Source organism: Podarcis gaigeae (genome assembly GCF_964106915.1).
Source record: "Podarcis gaigeae genome assembly, chromosome: 17".
In the NCBI taxonomy this organism is placed as follows: Eukaryota; Metazoa; Chordata; class Lepidosauria; order Squamata; family Lacertidae; genus Podarcis; species Podarcis gaigeae.
This window is the reverse complement of record NC_139694.1, coordinates 33,585,781-33,606,553: the sequence shown is the minus strand read 5'-3', so window position 1 is coordinate 33,606,553 and position 20,773 is coordinate 33,585,781. Positions and strand designations below refer to the sequence as shown.

The 20,773-nt window shown below is 45.9% G+C and overlaps 1 protein-coding gene across 2 annotated transcripts in view; it reads left to right on the top strand.

The window, feature by feature from the left end:
- TRIP10 (thyroid hormone receptor interactor 10) overlaps positions 1-20,773 on the top strand; it is an 83,946-nt gene that overhangs the window by 49,245 nt on the left and 13,928 nt on the right. Inside the window, exons 3-10 of one of the 2 annotated variants that reach the window (XM_083719049.1) lie at positions 4,426-4,482; positions 5,310-5,457; positions 6,757-6,819; positions 8,544-8,648; positions 9,840-9,968; positions 12,416-12,562; positions 14,109-14,312; positions 18,884-19,066. In XM_083719049.1, coding sequence (XP_083575175.1) covers positions 4,426-4,482; positions 5,310-5,457; positions 6,757-6,819; positions 8,544-8,648; positions 9,840-9,968; positions 12,416-12,562; positions 14,109-14,312; positions 18,884-19,066 — 1,036 coding nt within the window. The remainder of the gene's footprint in view (positions 1-4,425; positions 4,483-5,309; positions 5,458-6,756; positions 6,820-8,543; positions 8,649-9,839; positions 9,969-12,415; positions 12,563-14,108; positions 14,313-18,883; positions 19,067-20,773) is intronic. The other variant, XM_083719050.1, reaches the window with a different exon arrangement.

Genomic DNA, 20,773 nt, shown 5'->3' with positions numbered 1-20,773 from the left:
AATAGTGTAGAGATAGTAGATGGAGTGACTTTTTTCTCCCCTTCTCAAGATACTTGGTTAGAATCAAGTTGATTTTTCATTCGGTTTATGATGGACAGAACAATGAAGTTCTTCACACTGTGAATAATTGTGGAATTGCCACAGGATGTAGTGATGGCCACTATTTTAGATTCAATAAAGCAACAACAATGACACAGTGACACCTTGTGTGGCGTTTGCCCTCCTCCGTGTGTGACATCATACTGGGTCATAAGGAAAGAGTTAACTAAGTGTAAAATGATTAACCAATAGGAACCCAAGGAGAGGAGTTAGAGTTGTTAAGAAGTCAGTCGGGAGGGAGAGAGGGAGGGAGGATAAGTCTGTGGGTTGGGCCAGTTTGATGTGAGAGAGTGAGAGAACCTGTTAAGAGGAGTCAGTTAAACAGTTGGGATAATCATTTAGAAGGTATTAGGAAGGTATAGGCCGGTAAAGAAACTAAGGTTAAGAAACTGACAAGAAAAACTATCTGAAACCATAAACTTGTTAATGCTTATAAAATAAACTTGAGAAATGGGTTGGTGGCAGCGGGGAAGCGAACACAGTGGTGGCACAGGGATCAATAGACCGTCAAACGTCCGGGGACCCTGTGTGATCGCCACACCTTGGTTCTTGAACAACAACACAATGACAACTTGGTTCTCAAACATAATCCATTCCTGGAGTCCATTCGACTCCTGAAACCGATTGAAAACCAAGGCACGGTTTCTGATTGGCTGCAAGAGTTTCCTGCACTCAAGCGGAAGCCATGTCGGATGTTTGGCTTCTGAAAAACATTTGCAAACCGGAACACCTACTTCCGGGTTTGCAGCATTCGGGAGCCGATTTGTTTGGGAGCCAAGCCATTCGAGAACCAAGGTACCACTGTAATTGCCATCATCTCTTATTAAACCCATCCTTGTGAATTGATCTAATTCTCCTCCCCCCTCTCCCCCCATCCTGCCCCCCAATGCTTGGAGGCACTGCTCCTCCAAATATTAAATGTCGGGGATAAACAGAAAAGGGGTTCCCCTTTCATCTCCCACTTGTGAACATCCACTGGATGTAGGATGTTGGATTAAATGGACCTTTTGGTCAGAGCCAGCAAACCAGTTCTTAATTGAGGCTTACAGTTTCATTTCCAGCGTCTGCTCCCGGGTCTGTTTTTATTCATTCTCTCTCTCTCCCTTCCTACCCCTCTCCCCATGATTCACTGGTCCAGCCGAGTTCCCAAGCAGCTTTGTCCAACCTTTGAGACACAGTCTCTTTTCTCTCTCGCCCTCTGTCCCCGCGCTTCTTAAAGCTGTCTCCTTCCCAGCCACTTGTTCCAGCTGTCCCTGAAGCAGAGCCAAAGACTCGCTTTGGACGGAGCCGCTTGTCCAGGAAGACCCAAAAGAGTGTTGAATTTCTGGCTGACTCAGTACTTCAGGGGCCATCCAAGTCCCTTTGCTCTTTGGCTGGATCCTGTGACACTCATTCCTACCACCACCACCACCACCACCCAGTCTGCCGGTCTGGATGACCAGGCAAACTTGGAATTGGGAGCAGAGTCCTCCGAGGTGATTGAACTGGACAGCAGCAGCACAAAAGTTGGCTGCTTTGCTTTCCCCTCCTCCTCTTCCTCCAATAACTGAGTTCCCCAGCTCCCACCCATCCTTTTCCACGAGTTTTACTCCTTTTAGAGTCAAGAATGACTCATTTGGCTCCTTTCCCTTAAAAGGGTTTCTCCTCTTCTCTTGAGCCCTAGAATTGCAAAAAAAATTCAGACTGACACAAGTCCATCAACTGCGGGCTCCTTTATACCTCAGCCTCCTGCCACCATTTCATGCACCGTTTGCCAAAACCACAGGAAATAACTAAACAAAGTGTCCGCAGAGCAAGTACAGTTCTTGCTGTCCTCCTGTTGCCCCTCTTCTGAAGCTCACTTGAAAGCTACAGCTGAGCCTAGCGAAGCCTGTTCCCTTGGCTGAGCCGTATAATGAAGCTACGAGGCGCACCTCTGTGGGGAAGCAGCTTAGGGGCTGCCAGAGAGAATGCCCTCTCCCTGGCCACCCCATGCCAGGGCCTCTGAGGGCAGAGGAACTACCAAGAGGGAGGCCCCTGCTGATCTGACCACCTGAGAGGCTCTGCGGGACAGGAGGCAGCCTTTCCTTGGCTCCCAGTACGTTTCCGAGCACAATTCAAAGTGTTGGTGTTGGCCTTTAAAGCCCTGAATGGCCTCGGCCCACTGTACCTGAAGGAGCGTTTCCACCCTCATTGTTCTGCCTGGACACTGAGGTCCAGTGCTGAGGGCCTTCTGGTGGTTCCCTCACTGCAAGAAGCAAAGCTACAGGGAACCAGGCACGGGGCCTTCTCGGTGGTGGGCCCGTCCTGTGTCACGCCCTGCCAGCAGATGTCAAAGAGATAAACAACTACCTGACATTTAGAAGACAGCTGAAGGCAAGGGAAGTTCAGGGAAGTTTTTAATGAGTGACATTTTAATGTATTTTTAATCTTTGTTGGAAGCCGCCCAGAGTGGCTGGGGAAGCCCAGCCAGATGGGCAGGGTACAAATAATAAATTATTATTACAGTGGTGCCCCGCAAGATGAACGCCTCGCAAGACTGAAAACCCGCTAGACGAAAGGGTTTTCCGTTTTGGAGGCGCTTCGCAAAACGAATTTCCCTATGGGCTTGCTTCGCAAGACGAAATGTCTTGCGAGTTTTTCCGACTTTTTTTTCCTTTCCCCCCCTTTTTCTAAGCCGCTAAGCCACTTATCAGCTGATCCGATAAGCCGATAAGCCACTAAAAGCCGCTAAGCCGCTAATTGCGCTAATCCGCTAAGCTGTCAATGGGCTTGCTTCACAAGATGAAAAAACTGCTAGACGAAGAGAATCGCGGAACAGATTGTTTTCGTCTTGCGAGGCACCACTGTATTATTATTATTATTATTATTATTATTATTATTATTATTATTTCAGGTATTTGGAGTCTGAGTTATTTAGGGCTTTAAACACTAAGGTGAGCACCTTCAGTTGGGCTCAGAAATGAACTGGCAACCAGTGCATTTGTTTCAGAACAGGGGTTGTATGAGATCTCAATGGAACCCCAGCTGGTTCATCTGGCTGCAGCTGCTTTTTGGACCAACCGAGGTTTCTGAATCATCTTCAAGGGCAGCCCCATGTACAGCACATAGTGAAAATCCACTCTGGAAGTTACCTGGCTAAATCAGGTGGTCCTTGTTTGGTCCTGCAGACATTAGAAAAGAGTTTACTTGTCTTATGGAACAACGTGGACACTGCTCCAAAGGGAGTGTTTCCCTGTTAGAGCCAGAGAGGTCCTTTCCGTCCTTTTGGTACAGCATATATATCTTTTTTTCCCAGGCTGGAGGTTAATTATTATTTACTTCAGTCTTCTGTCTAGCTTTGTAAGAAAATCCTGTTCCACATAAAAGCGGCTCATCTTTCCTTATTTTAAAATGCATCCCAACTTCTTCTTCATCATCATTTTATTTGTATGCCGTCTTTCCATAGTTAAAACAATACTCAAGGCGGCTTACAACATTGACAAGATTTACATAATTACCAGCGTAACAAAAGTCACAAGCAATAAATAAAACACATCGAAAAGTACCCAACCAAATGGAAAACAATTTCCACATAAATCATAAAATCTAAAACTAAGAATATGGCATTAGTATCAATCACAATTTAAAATGACATAGATAAAAAATAAAAGCCATTTAAAAAACAAAAACTTAGCAGCAGCGGCAGCAGGCCTTTATGGAGCCTGTCAGGCCTTGCCCCAAGCCTGGTGGAGAGAGGCAGGGCAGGGCCCTTCAGGCTCCCAGCAGGTCAGTCCTGGGCAGCAGGCTTGATTTTCTCCCTCTTTCAAGCTCCTGTTGTGGGTCTTGCCAGTTCTGCTGTGTATTTCTAATATTTGAAGAAAAATGAATTGGAATGGGGGGGGGGGAGCCTACTTTTGAAAACAAAAGATTGATGTGACCAAAGATCCCACATGCACACTTTAGAAAAGATAAGAAAGATAAAATATTCACTCAGTATCCAGCATTCATGGGAAATTATTGTATAAAACATTACCAGCTTATTTAAACCTGTCACATTTGATAAGAATTATCTCTGGGATGTTCACCTGTGCCAATTATCAACACTTCCATCTACACAGGACTGGAGCTGCTTCTTATAGGCCTAATATCGAAGCTGTCCAATTTTTTACCTGGCTCCTGTTTGATTTGTCAGCCCTACGGTGCAGCAAAATGAAACAAGGTGACAGGATGTCAGCCAATAGATGAAGGCAGGAGTTTGATGTCTGAATGATATAAGGAGGCATTGGGAGGGTGGGGGGCACAACGGGAGCTCATCTTCAGGCAGCAAAATGCCTTTGGCTAGCTCATTTTTGCTCTCATTTATAGGAATCTTGTGAAGAAGCATCTTCCTAAGAGGACTACGCGAGAAGACCCAGAATCAAAGTATGTATTGTGTCAAGTGCATGTTTAGCTGCAGCGATGCATGAGATATTCCTACTCAGTGCTACACATTTTTGAGGCAAAAGTACTCTGACCACAAAAACTTAGCTCAGTGGTTCACAGACTTTTGTGCTAGCAAGCCTTGGGCTCTTGCAGGGCCGACCACCCAAGCAGTCATTCAGTAAAAAAAGGTAAAGGACCCCTGGACAGTTTAGTCCAGTCAAAGGTGACTATGGGGTTGCAGCGCTCATCTTGCTTTCAGGCCAAGGGAGCCGGTGTTTGTCCACAGACAACTTTCCGGGTCATGTGGCCAGCAGGAGTAAACCGCTTCTGGTGCAATGGGGCACCGTGACGGTAGCCAGAGTGCACAGAAACACCGTTTACCTTTCTGCCACAGCAGTACCCATTTATCTACTTGCACTGGCGTGCTTTCAAACTGAAAAACACTTATGTCCCTGTGGAGATGGCAGGCCCGAATTGGTGGTGCATGCCCTTCTGACTTGCACTCTTTATAAAGACTTGAGGAATGAGATTATCACCCCTCTTTTATTGTCCATTCTGAGTCGCCCAACCACTGCCACTGCTTGATCTTGGCAGATCAAGATGAGCAGGTGACAGCAAAGGTTGTAAGGTTTTTACTGGGGCAATCAGAATAAGATCCACCGTTTGACTATTGATTGTATTTTATGTAATTGACTTTTATTTCTATTCTTTGTATATTGCATTGTTGTTTTATTGCTATGGCTGATGGCCGACACAAATAAAGATTTATTCATTCATTCATTCTCTGCTGCTGGGCACAACCTTCCTGCCTTTCCTCTCCTTTTCAGGTTCTGCCAATATCAGGCCTTCCTTCAGGTGGTGAAGGAGCTGAACGACTTTGCAGGCCAGCGTGAGCTGGTAGCTGAGAACCTTCTAACGCGGATCTGTGTGGAGGTTGCCAAGTACTCGCAGGAGCTCAAACAGGAGAGGAAGTCGGTAAAGTGCTCCCCTGCCTTTGTAGGGTCAAGAAACTCTGCATAGTGGTCAATCGGGGGACCAAATCAGGTTCTGATTCTGCTGCCCAGGGGTCCTGAAGAACAAAACCATTCAGGTTTACCTCTCTGTGAGGGGCTCTTCATATTTTGTGCTCTCCTGGCTCTCTTGCTGCTTGTTCAGCAGGAGATGAAGGCATATCGTCCCTGGCCTTTTTGCCTTTGTGCATACAGAGTGGATTGCTTGGCCATCTGCATCATCTGTGGGGAGAGCTTCCATGCTACTTCCAGATGTTCCTGATGCTGCTGGCATTGGCGTAGAGATTTTTTATGTACTTACTTATGATGGCCAAGATCCAGAGAACTGTGAAACTCAGTTCTGTAAGCCCAAGAGGACTGTAGATCTGTTCTTAGTTTGAGCAGCAGCCACTGCATGCTGCGTGGCAAACTGCTTTCAAAAACTGTTTTTGACTGCTGAGTCCACCATGCCTTAATGTAAAGTACCCCCCTTAAAAAACAACAACAACCACACCCAATTTTGGTTCATCTGTCACTCTTCCATCAGGAGAGTGTTTGTTAACAGCAAAAGCACAATAAAATAAAATAAAACAACAACAAAATCAATTTGAATAACATAACAAAAAGGGGACACTAAAAATATCACCTTGTTGTTGCTAAATTCTCCATCAGCAGTGTTGACTTTTGAGTCACTGAGGGTTGGGAACTAGGATAATGTTAAAATTAGGCAGGTTTTGGAGAAGAGGGCTAGCAATTAGATTCAGGATTTGAAAATAGCGTAGCCACTATGCTGTCTACATAGTGTTTTAATCTGTATTTATTTATTGCAGTATTTCTGTATGACTTTTCAAAATTAAGTTCTGTGGAGCAGTCTTCATGACCTCAGCACAGTGGGACTAGAGTACCTGATTAGGAAGTAACCTTGAATTATGAGTACTTCTGGTTTTTCAAGCTGAGGTATCTCCTTTGAAGCCCACCCCACTATGTCCCAAACTCTCTTTTTCAGATTGTAGACAGTAGGGACTTGGACCTGTTTGGGGGCCCATTTCTTCAGTAAGTTTTCTTAGGGTTGTAGTGTTCTGGTAAAAAGATGGGAAGAATTAGGTAGATCAGGTAGCAGGTAGGTGCCGGAAGACTCTTTTGGTAGTAGCAGGTGGCCTTTTGCTCTTTCTGAGGTACTTTATTCATCATTTGAAAATGATTGACAGAACTGTTTGGGTTCTGGCAGAAGCACCATGACACTTCTAACAAAGGCTTTCATTCTGTAAACTTTCTCCTTCTCCAGCACTTGCAAGAAGGCCGAAGGGCTCAGCAGCAGCTGGAGAACTCCTTCAAGCAACTTGAAAATGTGAGTTGTTTTTATCTTCAGCCTAGCTCTGCAAGCGGTGTGCAGAGTCCGAGGCTCATATGCTTGGAAGACCTAAAACAACTTCTGTGGATTTGGCCAATGTTCGGAGCAGGAACACAGCTGTGGAAGGGTCATTGATCCCTTTAGAATTCTCCAAACATTTAGTGAATGGAAACATAGGCTTTTTTTTCCACCAAGAATGTTTCCTCTGTCCTTTTTTCAAAATTAAATTTGGGGATGACAGATGGAGGAAAGCAAGGAAGAGGACAGAATCCAATGCACATGGAAAGAGAGAGGGAAGCTGTAGCACTGGCTTTATTATGGCATCAACCATAGAATCTCCTGTGTTACCTTTGGAAGTCTCCAAGAACTTCTCAACTTTTGTAAATCATCCGGGGGGGGGGGGGGAGAGACCCCAGCTTGGACTACGCAAGAACAAGCCTTTATGAACAGCAGAGGCGCAAGCTTGCCAGAAACAAAACTGAACCCATCTCCGGCGTTGTTGCTAGTGCTTTGTTCTTGTTGCATAAAGGGTTTTAAGAGAAGATTTCAAAGAAGGTGCAATAGAATGATATGCAAATAAGCCAAGACTGAAACCTTGGAAGACCACAGGGATCTCTTGTCAACTTGTAAATGTTTTTCTTTGTAGGGGTGTGCATGCATTAGATGTAGACTCAAAAAGAAATAGTACACTTGCTCCAGTTTCCCTTAAAGCAGAAAAAAGTCATATTATAAGACCTTGCATACATTGAATTTCCTTCCTGCATACATTCACACGCAGGTACACTCAGTTTTTACATGTGAGTGTGCATGCACTTGCCAAAGCCAGTTCCTGCCTTCCCTATTTTGGCTGTGCAGTGCCTCCATTGTGATTCACCTTCCTACATTCTACAAGGCACAAACACACGGTTGTGTTTACTTTTCCCCACATGAATTAATGGGGGGAATTGTTTGTGGGCTTTGTTTTACTTTAGAGCCCAGTTTAGAATATTCACTGGGCTGAATTTTAAGCCCTGCCTTAAGCGTAACCTTGAACGTGGAGACAATCTGGAAAGATGAATTAAGTAGCCTTCCAGTTGGTGAACTTCAGTGAAGCTCTTGCTGTCTAAACTGGGAAAGGTCTCCTGTCCATTCTCCAGCTCTCCTCTCCCTGTCCACTGGGGTACAATCAATTGTACCTGAATTATTCCCACCCCAATAAATTATGCCCTCTGCCCCCCCCCCCAAAAATAAAAGATCACTTGGTTTAGTAGCTTCTTTCAAAGCCTCAGCAAGCTTTGAAAGTAGCTCCATAGACCGTGTACACAAACAGCCTTTCCACCCACTCCTTTTCCAGCAAATGTTTGCATGTGTCACTTAATTGTAAACCTGCAGCCAGAGTCTTTTTTAGTGTTATTGATTGTACTGCACCTTGTTTTGAAAGCCCATTATACATAACAATCTGTTAACCCCTTCTCCCATTTCCAGCTTTTATTTGAAAGCCCAGAACGGGGCAAACAAAATGGGAGCACTTAACAGGTGGTGTGATTTAATCCTGCCTGTGAAACCAAGAGATCTCATCGCCTAAGTGCGAGTGATGCTCATGTCTGTATCCTTGCAAGAGAGATATGGCAGCATCTAACGCTTTGCGTCCAAATGTGTGTAGCCTTTTGTTAGGCTTGCTGTTGTGGGCCTTGCTGTTGTGGGCATCCCTCACTCTCAAAGGCGCTCTCTCTTAACTGCAGAGCAAACGCAAGTTTGAGCGAGACTGCCGAGAGGCTGAGAAAGCTGTGCTGACTGCTGAGAAACTGGACCAGGACATCAATGCTACCAAGGCAGATGTGGAGAAGGTCAGTGCTTTTGAATAGGATGGTACCACTATCCCTAATAGTGTTTAGGAGGGCAACAGAGTCCTTCTGCAATGGAAGTCATGACAGATATCCTGAGTCCCTTGTTTGCTTGTGCCCCGTAACTGACCACCTACCCCTTGGTTTTGCTTATGAAAGCTTTCTAAGCAAACCACAGCTTCTTTCTCCAGTTAGCCATTAAAGCCAAGACATCATCTTTTGGGGGGACAGGGGGCGGGTGGGTATGGAGGACTCCCTGGTCCTGAATAGGGTAACTGTGCCTCTGAATGGCCAGGTGTGCAGCCTGGGAGTCATTTTGAACTCACAGCTGTCCATGGAGGCACAGGTCAATTCTGTGTCCAGGGCAGCTGTCCATCAGCTCCATCTGGTATGCCAGCTGAGACCCTACCTGCCTGCAGACTGTCTCACCAGAGTGGTGCATGTTCTAGTTATCTCCCGCTTGGACTACTGCAATGCGCTCTATGTCGGGCTATCTTTGAAGGTGACCCGGAAACTACAACTAATCCAGAATGCGGTAGCTAGACTGGTGACTGGGAGTGGCTGCCGAGACCACATAACACTGGTCCTGAGAGATCTGCATTGGCTCCCAGTACGTTTCCGAGCACAATTCACAATGTTGGTGCTGACCTTTAAAGCCCTGAATGGCCTCGGTCCTGCATACCTGAAGGAGTGTCTCCACCCCCATCGTTCATCCCAGACACTGAGGTCCAGTGCCAAGGGCCTTCTGGCTGTTCCCTCACTGCGAGAAGCGAAGTTACGGGAAACCAGTCAGATAGTTGTTTATTTCCTTGACATCTGGTGGGAGGGCATTCCACAGGGTGGGTGCCACTACCGAAAAGGCCCTCTGCCTGGTTCCCTGAAACAAGAGCATGCACCACTCTGGCGAGACAGTCTGCAAGACAGTCCTACGGTTTACATCTTGTGGGTTTTTTTGGGAGAGCTAAACCCACAAGCCTAGGTTTGGATGACTTACTAAGCCCAGGGGCGGGGAACCTTGGTTCCCCCCAGATTTTGCTGGGCTCCCTTGATCCCTGATCACTGGCCATGTTAGCTGGGGCTGGTAGGAACTGGATTCCCTCAGTGCCTGGAAGGGTCACAGATTCCCCACCTCTGCTCTAGAGCTGACTGTAACCAAAGTATTTCTGCTGATCCATTTCCCCTTACCTTCTCCAGGCAAAGCAGCAGGCAAACTTGAGGAGTCATATGGCTGAGGAGAGCAAGAATGAATATGCTTCATATCTGCAGAAGTTTAACCACAATCAGAGCCAGTTCTACTTTTTGGAGATGCCACAAATCTTCAATGCAAGTCTCTCTAAGCAACTTCCTAACATTTTAGTTTAGAGTTTTCTGCAACTCCCTTTAGCCTAAGCCGTCCTTCAAAGTAGCCCTCAACAAAAAGCCTTAGAACAGCATTTTAAAATAAACCTTGCTCTATAAAAATCAACCATCTAGCGATTCTTCTACATGAACCAACCTGACTTGCAATTCCACACTAATACACAGATCAGAATGCAATCATCCTTCTGCCCTTCTCAAAATTTTGCGATACAGTTCTCTGCTCAAAGAAACGTAACAAAACACATGTATAAGTTTTAAATGCATCCACAAAGCATATTTGTGGCAGCTTGTGGGGAAAATAACAAAATGCAAATTTTAATGCAGGGTTTTGTTGTTGTTTTTTAATCACATACTGATGTGGTAACAGGGCAGAACATACTTAAGAACAAATGCGTGTGAAACTAGCATGAACCAGAAACATACTCTGATCTTTCCATCCCTGCAACAAGGGGAGAAAGAGCAACAGCTCTAAAAACTAGCTGTCCAGCAGCAGCAGATTGGGACCAGCCAACATCAAGGATTGCTAAAAGCTGGAGGAAAAGATAGGCCTGCCTCAGATCACCTAAAATGAAGCAAGCGCCATGGAACTTTCAGAAAAGGGAGTTCCATAAAATTAGAGCTTCTCCTAGAGCAGCTCTTTTTATGGCTCCTCGTTGTTGAATATTTTTTCTCTCTCTGACTTCAGATATTAGATAGGCTCTCAGCCTTCCCCCAGAAGAAAATAACTTGGCAGTGGAAGTCATTGGAGACCTATAACACGTCTTCGTCAGGAAGTTCACCTTGGGCCACTGCAGCCTTGTTAATCTCTGCTCTATGGGGAAGGCTTCTAGCATTTGTGGGGAAAGGTTCTGGTTGAGAATGTGGAAAGATCCCACGACAAAGAAAGCAGGAACCTCCTCTCTGGGGGTAATGGAGGAAGGTGGGAGGGTTATTAACCTTTCCTAACTTCACAAGTGCCATTCCTGGGGTGGGCTTTAAAAAATAATAATCCTTGAACATTATTAGGGCTGCCACACAATTAAAGGGTTCAGTCTGCAATTCTGTGCATACCTACCTGAGAGTAAATTCCAAATTCAGCTGAATGGGACTAATGTCTGAGTAAGGCATGCATGGGATCCTTTTGTTAATTGATTAACCGTCTGCTTTAAAACTTAAAATTTTAAGTTTGCATTTCTGTACTATCAGAACCTCAGTAATAAGGGCCTTTTTGAGATAACCTGACAGCAAACCATAGCTACCCTTCTTAAAAAGGAAAGGTGGTTTTAAAAGGGTTTCTCATTCATTTCCCACTGCCTTATCAGAAAAACTTGAAAAACATAGCTTAGAAAATAAATAAGGCAGTTTATTGCTTCATCGATTAAAATTGATCCATGCCAGTTTGCAATCTACTGATGGCAGCCCTGGAAATGCTAGAAAATGCACCCACATCCTTGTTGTCCCGTTCCCTGAAATCTTTTTATCTGGAGACATTTGGGAAGTTGAGCTTGGATGGTATCGCATTATAGCACACCCAGATGCAAAGAAAAGAAAAGGCAAGAAAAACTGATGACTTATGTGGAGTTGGCGAAGCTGACAGACAGACTTCGGGAAAAGGAAAATAGGGATTTTGAAAAAAGAGTGGGAACCTTTTATATCATAGAAACAAAGAAAGAATATTGACCTGATGGTAGGATTTAAATAAACATTCACAACCTTATAGATAGGGAACAAATAATGTAATAAAAGGAAAAATGTGATATTTGTAGAAAATAACAGAATATACTAATGAGATTAATACATCAGAAATGGAAGCTGAGGGAAGTCCAAAAGGGGGGAGGGAGAGATGTTATGTAAGTTGTATGTTATAAGTACAGTGGTACCACGGGTTACATACGCTTCAGGTTACAGACTCCGCTAACCCAGAAATCGTACCTCGGGTTAAGAACTTTGCTTCAGGATGAGAACAGAAATCGTGTGGCGGTGCTGCAGCAGCAGCAGGAGGCCCCATTAGCTAAAGTGGTGCTTCAGGTTAAGAACAGCTTCAGGTTAAGTACGGACCTCTGGAACAAATCAAGTACTTAACCTGAGGTATCACTGTATATTTGTAAGGAGAGAAAATAAAATTATTTTTTTAAAAAAATAATTTTTAAAGAACAAACCCAAATGCAGCTATTATAACAGGCATTTTTTAGATGGCATTGTGCCATTTTAAACTGTGTACCAGCCTTCCCAGTGCCACATGCCTTGCTGACTGCAAGGAACAGAGGTGTGATAACCAGACGAGCCTCTTCGTTTTGTGGGTGATGTGGGTTCTGGTAGGACGGGGGTGCTGAGGGGATCCTAGCTCCCTGTGAGGAACCTTCCCTCTCTAATCCTCAAGTTCTGATTGTTCCTTTTGTGTGTGTTGCCCCCTTCCTTCCCCCCGTTCCTAGAAGCTGCAAGAGATGGACGAGCGGCGGACACTGCGCCTCAAGGAAGGCTACAGCGTTTTTTCAGAGACGGAGCAGCAAGTTATGCCCATTATTGGGAAGTGCCTGGAGGGCATGAAGGCAGCAGCAGATGTGGTGGATGAGAAGAACGTAAGTGCCTCCCGGATAAGTTGTAACATTTCCCCTGTGTACTGCCGAAAAGTTAGTGTGCTATCAAATAACCGCTGTAGTCCATGCATAGTTAATAATAATAATAATAATAATAATAATAATAATAATAATAATTTTTTTAAAATTTATTTATACCCCGCCCTTCTAGCTGGGTTTCCCCAGTTGCTCTGGCTTACAAAATAGATAAAACATAATAAAGCATCAAACATTAAAAACTTCCCGATACAGGGCTGCCTTCAGATGTCTTCTAAAAGTTGGATAGTTCATTATCTCCTTGACATCTGAAGGAAGGGTGTTCCACAGGGCGGGCGCCACTACCAAAAAGGCCCTCTGCCTGTTTCCCTGTAACTTCACTTTTCACAGTGAGGGAACCAGCAAAAGACCCTCAGAGCTGGACCTCAGTGAGTGATGGGGGTGAAGACGTTCCTTCAGGTATACCTTGGATCTCAAACAACTTGGAACCCAAACACTGCAAACCCTGAAATAAGTGTTCCGGTTTGCGAACTCTTTTTTTACTCACATTTCAGTTCACAATATGATCTCTGAAAGGCAGGATTTACTTGGTAGTTACATAAGGAAAGAGTAAGTTTATCTCATAAAAAGACTGAACTCATGTGCTGCTGGCTGAGAGCCAGCAGACAGCAAAATTACATTAATAGAACAAAATGACTGCAGGAGAGCAGCGTGGCAGCAAAAGATCATCAAGAGAGCAATAAGAGACAAGACGAACTGAGAAAATGGCTGCATGGCTCTTTTGTGGAGTCAGCCAGAGCCACTTGCAGGGGGAGGAAGCTCCAGACCAGTGGAACAGGAAGTTACACTGACTGGATGTCCCCCTGCTTGTGCCTACTCTAGGGAAATAAGGAATGTTGCATTTGACCGTACCAATGGATTACATCCCACAAACTCAGTGTACTCTCAAACTACCACAAAATTTCTGCCATATTGTAATGGTTCTAGGGGTTGCTCATGCGTAAGTTGCCGCCACTCTTGGCTAGGTTACCTGGTTGAACCTTTTCTGTCTGGACAGCCTTTCACTTCGTGCCTGTCTCAGTCGCTGGCAGAATCCGTCAGTGGGCATTTCTTGAACTTCTTCCAGCAAAGAAGTTCTTTGACGCCAAGTCTCCTCCTACTCTCCCTGCGCGGAAGTCTTCTACGCAGGGAGGGTGTGGGCAGCGGAGGACCCGTGCTCTCCCCACTGGTCTCCAGTGAAGAGTCCTGGAGCCTTCTCTCCGATTCCCCCATCTGCCCCCCTTCACCCCTGGTGTTACGCTGATTTCCTTCCCCAGCAGATGGGCTGCCTCTCTCCCTGCTGGGACCCTCTCCGGCATCCCTCTGGAGCCTTCCCTCCGCCTCTGGCTCCGATGGCAGTTCCCTGACACATATCCTCCTCTGGTCCTCAGCAGGACTGATAATGGATGTCCCCAACTCCTGCTCGTTTGTGTTGTGTTGGCTCAGCAGCACAACTGGGCTGGAGGTGGTTCTGTTCCTCAAGGTCACTCAGAAGGATGTTCTTCTCCTGCAGGATTCCCAGATGCTGATTGAACTGCACAAATCGGGCTTTGAGAGGCCAGGAGACATGGATTTTGAAGACTTCAGCCAACCCATCAATCGTACCTCATCAGACAGCAGCCTTGGCAACCCCCGCGGCACCCTCGATGGTCGCCTGGACCCCCGCCTGCTAGTCAAGAGCAAGGGGAAGCGCTGGCCCTTCAGCAGGAAGAGCAAGGTGAGGACTAGCATGGAGGGCCTGGGACAGCCTGGAAAAGGGTGGCCGGGAAGCAGGGTGGATAAAAATCAATGATTTAAAAATAAATTTTAAAAATTCAGATTTTTAAATTGGAATTTTTTTAAAATTTACATTGGATTTTTAAAATAAAATGCTTTTGGAGGAAAAATCTTTCTAAAGATAGTTTTCTATTTAAGTTACATTATAGTCCAAAGGCTATTCATCAGGAAATAAGGATTTGTTTTAAGTTTTTCATGTGTGCTAAAACTCAAAGCCTCTTTTTTTATATAAAAAAAAGAATTTGTTTAACTACATCAGTTAACATGGATACGTATGCTATAATGTTATTGTTTTAGCTAAATAAATTGTTTAAATTGTTATTAAGGATTATTTTTCTCCTTCCAATAAAGTACAGCAGAAAACTTGTCCAAATATAAACACTTAACTTATTAAACCTCACAATAATTTCATAATTATCTGTCTATGTATTTCTGATAGAAGAACCAAATCAGTAATTTTTGATATAACTGTAAAAACTACTCTGAAAATTGATTATTCCAAAATTGAAACCTTCATCTGGTTGTAAATATTAAATGATTTAAATCAAGTCTTACTGACTAGCGCAGGCTTCCTCAAACTCGGTCCTCCAGATGTTTTTGGCCTACAACTCCCATGATCCCTAGCTGGCAGGACCAGCGGTCAGGTATGATGGGAATTGTAGTTTCAAAACATCTGGAGGGCCGAGTTTGAGGAAGCCTGGACTAGTGATTTAAATCATGATTTAAATAGTGATTTAAATCAATTTGATTTAAATCAAATCCACCCTGTCCTTCTGCCCTCAACCCATTGGCCCTCAGGCTTGTGGGATTCCCATAGCTACCAGGTTCTGTTCACAGATCAGGTTGTGAAGTGTGATTGAGTAAAATTGGGGGAAGGGATTGGGGAGAAGAGGGGTGATCACCACAGTGTTCATCTCCTGGGTTCCTCTCCAGAGTCCTGGATCTCCAGCAGGTTGCCCCTTTTGACCTCATTCCTTCCTCCCTGCCTCTGCCACTTTGCTCGTCTGCCAGATGGCAGCACGACAGACAAGCTAGCAAATGCCATGATTTTGCACCTCTCCCCCATGTCATTCCACTTTCTGGCTGCCCTCTCTTGTCTCTTTCCCAGCTGCTTGTACTAGTCCTTATCAAAGAGGTTTCTCCTCTAACTTTTTGAGCCTTCCCCAAAAGTGGTTGTCTTGCAATAACTAATGGTAGACACCTCTTGGTCACCTCAATGCTGACCTTGGGTTATTCAGGCACTGGCCAGGTCAGCCTCCTGCCCTTCGTGTCACCCAGGCTCTCTGCTATGGAAGCCTTGGATCTCTGCCTCTGGAACCTGCTATTCTCACTTCCAGCTGCCCCTATCACTCAGAGGAGGGCATTCCTCTTCCCTACAGTCCCTAGCTGACCCCTGTGTTTGTATTATGGAGATGGTTATGGCATAGGCCCAAGATCTGCTTCAGCAAGCCCTCACATTTCTAGCTAGTTTTCTCCAGAGGCTCCTTTATAACTTGTGCACAGGCTGTTCTTTCGCAAAAAGCTCATTTTAGCAAGGCCTTCCTTCCTTCCTTCCTTCCTTCCTTCCTTCCTTCTCCCACCTGAACAACTTCCTCGGGTGCTGTGAAGGTTCCTTTCTCCTGCTTTCCTCTTAAGCTGCCCTTCGTTTCGCTCCCTAACTCTTCTGCTGCCAGATCTGGGCTGGGACTCTCCTCAGCCACATCTGTCCTGTAAATCTCGCAGTGCAGATGTTACAGGAGAGCCAGACTCTGCTGCCTTGGCTCACATCTGTTGCATCCCTTTTTTAAAAAAAATAAAAATACTGTGTAATTTCTTCCATGTCCTGTGTGCAGCCTTGCTCCTTGCTTCCTGTTGCTTCCTGTTTTCTCCTTGCGTAGCCACAAGTGTCTTCTAGTTGGGGAGGAAATAAGAGCACTAACTCTTATGACCTTGGGTCTTTGGTTGTTGTTGGGCTACAACCCCCCACCCCCTCACCATCCGCTATGCTGGCTGAGGAAGATGGGAGCTGTGGTCCAGGATCCAATGTTTCTCTAAGAGAACTTGCCAGGCCCCTTTTTAGCTCATGTGGGACACCCAAAAGATCTTCAGTGATAGTCCCTACTTCTTTTGCTTCCTGCATCCGGGAGGTGAGGGGGCAAAGGCTGTTCATAATCTCAGCGAAGCCTTGTTTTCTTTCCGTCATGCATCCCACACCAGTCTGATAGTTCTTGCCTCTCACTTACCGCCCACCTCCCAGCAACAGGGCTTTGAGATGCTGACTTCTGAGCCAAGTGAGGATGTGCATGCCAAAATCCCAGCATTCACTTGATCGATAAAGTCTCTTAGATTCTGGCTTGCTGCCTTTAAGCCCCACTGCCCGGTGCCGATGCTTTTCACAGCATATACCGTATTTTTTGCTCTATAAGACTCACTTTTTCCCTCCTAAAAAGTAAGGGGAAATGTGTGTGTGTCTTATGGAGCGAATTCAGGCTGCACAGCTATCCCAGAAGCCAGAACAGCAAGAGGGATTGCTGCTTTCATTGCACAGCGATCCCTCTTGCTGTTCTGGCTTCTGAGATTCAGAATTTATTTTCTTCTTGTTTTGCTCCTCCAAAATCTAGGTGCGTCTTGTGGTCTGGTGTGTCTTATAGAGCGGAAAAATACGGTATATTGCCTTTATTCCCCATCTTTCTTCTGCTGTGGAACCTAAGGCAGCAAACGGGTTTTTTTCCAGGCGCTCTCTCATCCAGTCCCTGACCAGACTCTCCCTCGCTGAGCTTCAGCAAGTTTCTCTTCCTAGCTTGCGCAGGGCTCCCAAGCTTCTTGCAGCTCCCCTGTGGCAAGGTGCAGCCACGCCGGAACGAGTCTGACGCAATTCCTCGGACGCGACTCTTCCAGCTGTTGCAAACCAAGTGCCAATTTTGCGCAGCTCCGAAGGAAGCTGCTGTCGGGGTGGGGTGCTCCCCTGGAGTGACCGCATGCTGCTTTCTCAACTTGATTGGCAGCGTGGCCTTCAGAGGCGCAGGGAATTTGGGTCCAGCTCTGAGGAATCCCTCGACCCGCCATGTGACTCATTCCAAGAGAGACAAAGGTTGTGTGTTTTCGTCAGGGTGCTCTCAGTAAAGCAAGGCTGATTCCACCCTGTGATGGGGTAGTCAGGAACACAAAGCAGCATTTCAAGGGGGAAGGGTCCATTGGGAGGAGGGGTGAGTTGCACGAGCTTTGAAGGTTTAATTTGAAACAGGGAGAGCATGGGGTGGGGAGTGGAAATGGTGGCTCCCTCAAAGTATTCAGTGCTACTGAATTCCCTGGCCTTCAAAAATGGCTTCTGAAGGCTGATCGCCGAAGAATTGATGCTTTTGAATTATGGTGCTGGAGGAGACTCTTGAGAGTCCCATGGACTGCAAGAAGATCAAATGCATCCATTCTGAAGGAAATCAGCCCTGAATGCTCACTGGAAGGACAGATCCTGAAGCTGGATCCTGAAGCTCACTGGAAGGACAGATCCTGAAGCTGAGGCTCTAATACTTTGGCCACCTCATGAGAAGAAAAGACTCCCTGGAAAAGACCCTGATGTTGGGAAAGATGGAGGGCACAAGGAGAAGAGGACGACAGAGGACGAGATGGTTGGACAGTGTTCTCGAAGCTACCAGCAGGAGTTTGACCAAACTGCGGGAGGCAGTGGAAGACAAGAGTGCCTGGCGTGCTCTGGTCCATGGGGTCATGAAGAGTCGGACACGACTAAACAACAACAATATTGTGCCCCATGCAGTGGCGTAGCGTGGGTTGTCAGCACCCGGGACAAGGCAAGTAATTTGCGCCCCCTAACCCATGGATTTGTGCCCCCAACCCTAACCCCCAGATGTTGCGCCCGGTGCCGCCGGCCCCCCCTGCACCCCCACGCTACGCCACTGGCCCCATCAAATCTCATCCTCCCTTGGTATTGCAGTTTAGGGCCAGCCCTTAAATCATGGGATCGGTGACCAGCAATTTCAGGATGGGGGGGGGGGTGTGTGTGCAATATCTAAGGACATGTTTGAATGAGATGCCTACACAGAAAGCCAGCTTTGCATCTTGGCATGACTCTGCAACTCCCTCTCTCTTTTTCATACTGTCCGTGGTGGTGAAGTGTTGCTCTACATCTTGTTCTGCTGCCTCCTGCCTCTCTTCCCCCCCCCCCCACTTCCCCATGTATTCTTGGTGGTGGGGTTTTATTACAGTGCATTCCTGTTATATTGGGCACACTGGATTGCTATTTGTTGTCTTGTCAGGTGGTTGAGGTAGGCGAACTTAGCCATTGCTTCATTGCTTCTCAGGGCAAATGGTTTCTAAAAACATTTGGCCAATGGGTTGCTCTCCATTGTAAGAATGTACCGTATAGATGGAATGTACTGTAATTTTTGTTGTTGTTGTGTTTTGGGGGTGGGGTTTTTTTTGTGTGTGTGTGTCTCCGTGTGCCTTTTTATTTTCTTACAGAGTTTTCTCCATTCTTTTGTGTTTCGTTTCTTGTTCACGACCCTTGTCTGTCGCTAGCTTCCACCCCCTCCCCTCTCTCCCATAAGTTGCCCTTCCTCCTCCACTTCTTCTCCTTCCTCATCTGCCATCAATGGACCTCCATCCCCCAAATTCACCCGTGACCCCCTGTCTTACTGTTTGAACGAGATCAATAAGACAGTCAAACCCCGCATCACGTCCTTCCGCAGCCTCAAACGGGGGGTAAGTGGACAATTGCTCTTTGCTAAACCAGCATCGCGTGCCTCCTGCTTCCAAAGGCACCTGCCTGCCAGTCGTAGTTTTGGTGCTGAGAAGACACTTTTTAAAAAGCCAGAATCCTAGATCACCTATTCGTTTCAAAGCAGCCACTGTTTGCCCCAGTACACTGAATATGGAAAAGAGACATTTCAAATTTGAATATGCCGTCAGTCTATCCATTATCTGTTTCTGGTGCAGCTGGTTACCCTGCTTTCTTGACCTCAGGTCTGACATATACCTATAAAATGTCTTAAAGACAGATATTGCCCCTCCCTCTTCCATTCTGACCTATAGGGCTCCTGATACGTGGAGTCTTGCAAGGGCAATGAGGTCCATTGAGCTCAGATACTAGCACAAGTGACCTCAGGCGATAGCTTAGAGTGTCTGCCTGAGATTTGGGTTATTGACTTTTTAGCTGTGCCTTATTATTATTATTATTATTATTATTATTATTATTATTATTACTATTATTATTTTATTTTATTTGCACAGACCCAAACAAGAACTAGTTTTAGCTCCAATGAACTGGCAGTCGTAGTCCACGCATGAATGTAGTTTCAAAGACTTGCACTTTCCAATCTTACATACCTAAAGCATTCTTATGCATGCTTCCACGAAATCATGCCAAAGCAGTAAAAGCTGGAGGAAGAGAAGGGTTTAGTTGCTGCATTTCTTAGGTACTGTGGGTTCAGGTCTCAGATAAGGTGGCTTTTACTTGGGAACTTGTTACAAGCTTAGGTGGTGGGAGAAATCGGAAGGCACCCTTCTTCCCAAAGCAAAGCCCATCAGTTCTTATCAGTCAGTTTGCACAATTCAGGCCACATTTATGCCACAAAAGCAGATGAGCAAGTGTGCTGGAAGATGACGCTTATGGAGCAAATAACTCTGGTGATTTGTGCAGTTGAGTCGAATTACACTCTGTAGAAGGGAGGCAAACACACTCCCTGCCTTGCCTCTGTCACTACCAAGCAGCCCTAGGGTAGATTGTCTTTCAGCCTTGGTGCGACTTCATTTGTGGTCCCTTGTTTTAGAAAGACCTACGGATCATGGAATTGGAAAGGGCTCACAGCCTGCTGTGATAATCTGTAGTTGTCTAACAAGGTCATAGATGCCTTGGCTTGCTTTTCTGGCTAGATCTGATGAGGGTGCCTGTTGCCCCTCTGTTCTGACCCTTACAGCGCACAGTAGAGAATGAATGACACAAGGGTGGAAAAGAAGGCTGCTCTGCTGCATTTTCACCCTGGCTGTGTGCTAAGAAGTCCCCAGTTAGGATCTAACCCTGGCCTTCACTAATTGGTCTTATGCAATCCATGCACCACTCATGCTCAAACTACACGTGTTGCTTAGTGGCGTGAGGTTTCCCCCTCCCAATTTATTTATTTGCCCTCCAAAGCTGTGTTGTAAGACGGGAGTTTGGAGTGGAAGATCATGTAGGTGGGGGAGGTGTTTCCTTGTTCCTTTCCACTTTTCCTGTCCCAAGTCACTCCCCAGTCACTTTCACCCCACGGAGGGGAAAGGTACAGGTGGTCTAGCTTACAGGTTTGCCATAAGAACTGCTGAAATAATGCTATGAAGTTCTTTGAATGCTCAAAAGCACTGTTGATTATTTCTGGTGGACCTGTCCTAGTGCCCTATACGTAGAGCTGGGTGTTGGGTTGCAGTGGCAATTGG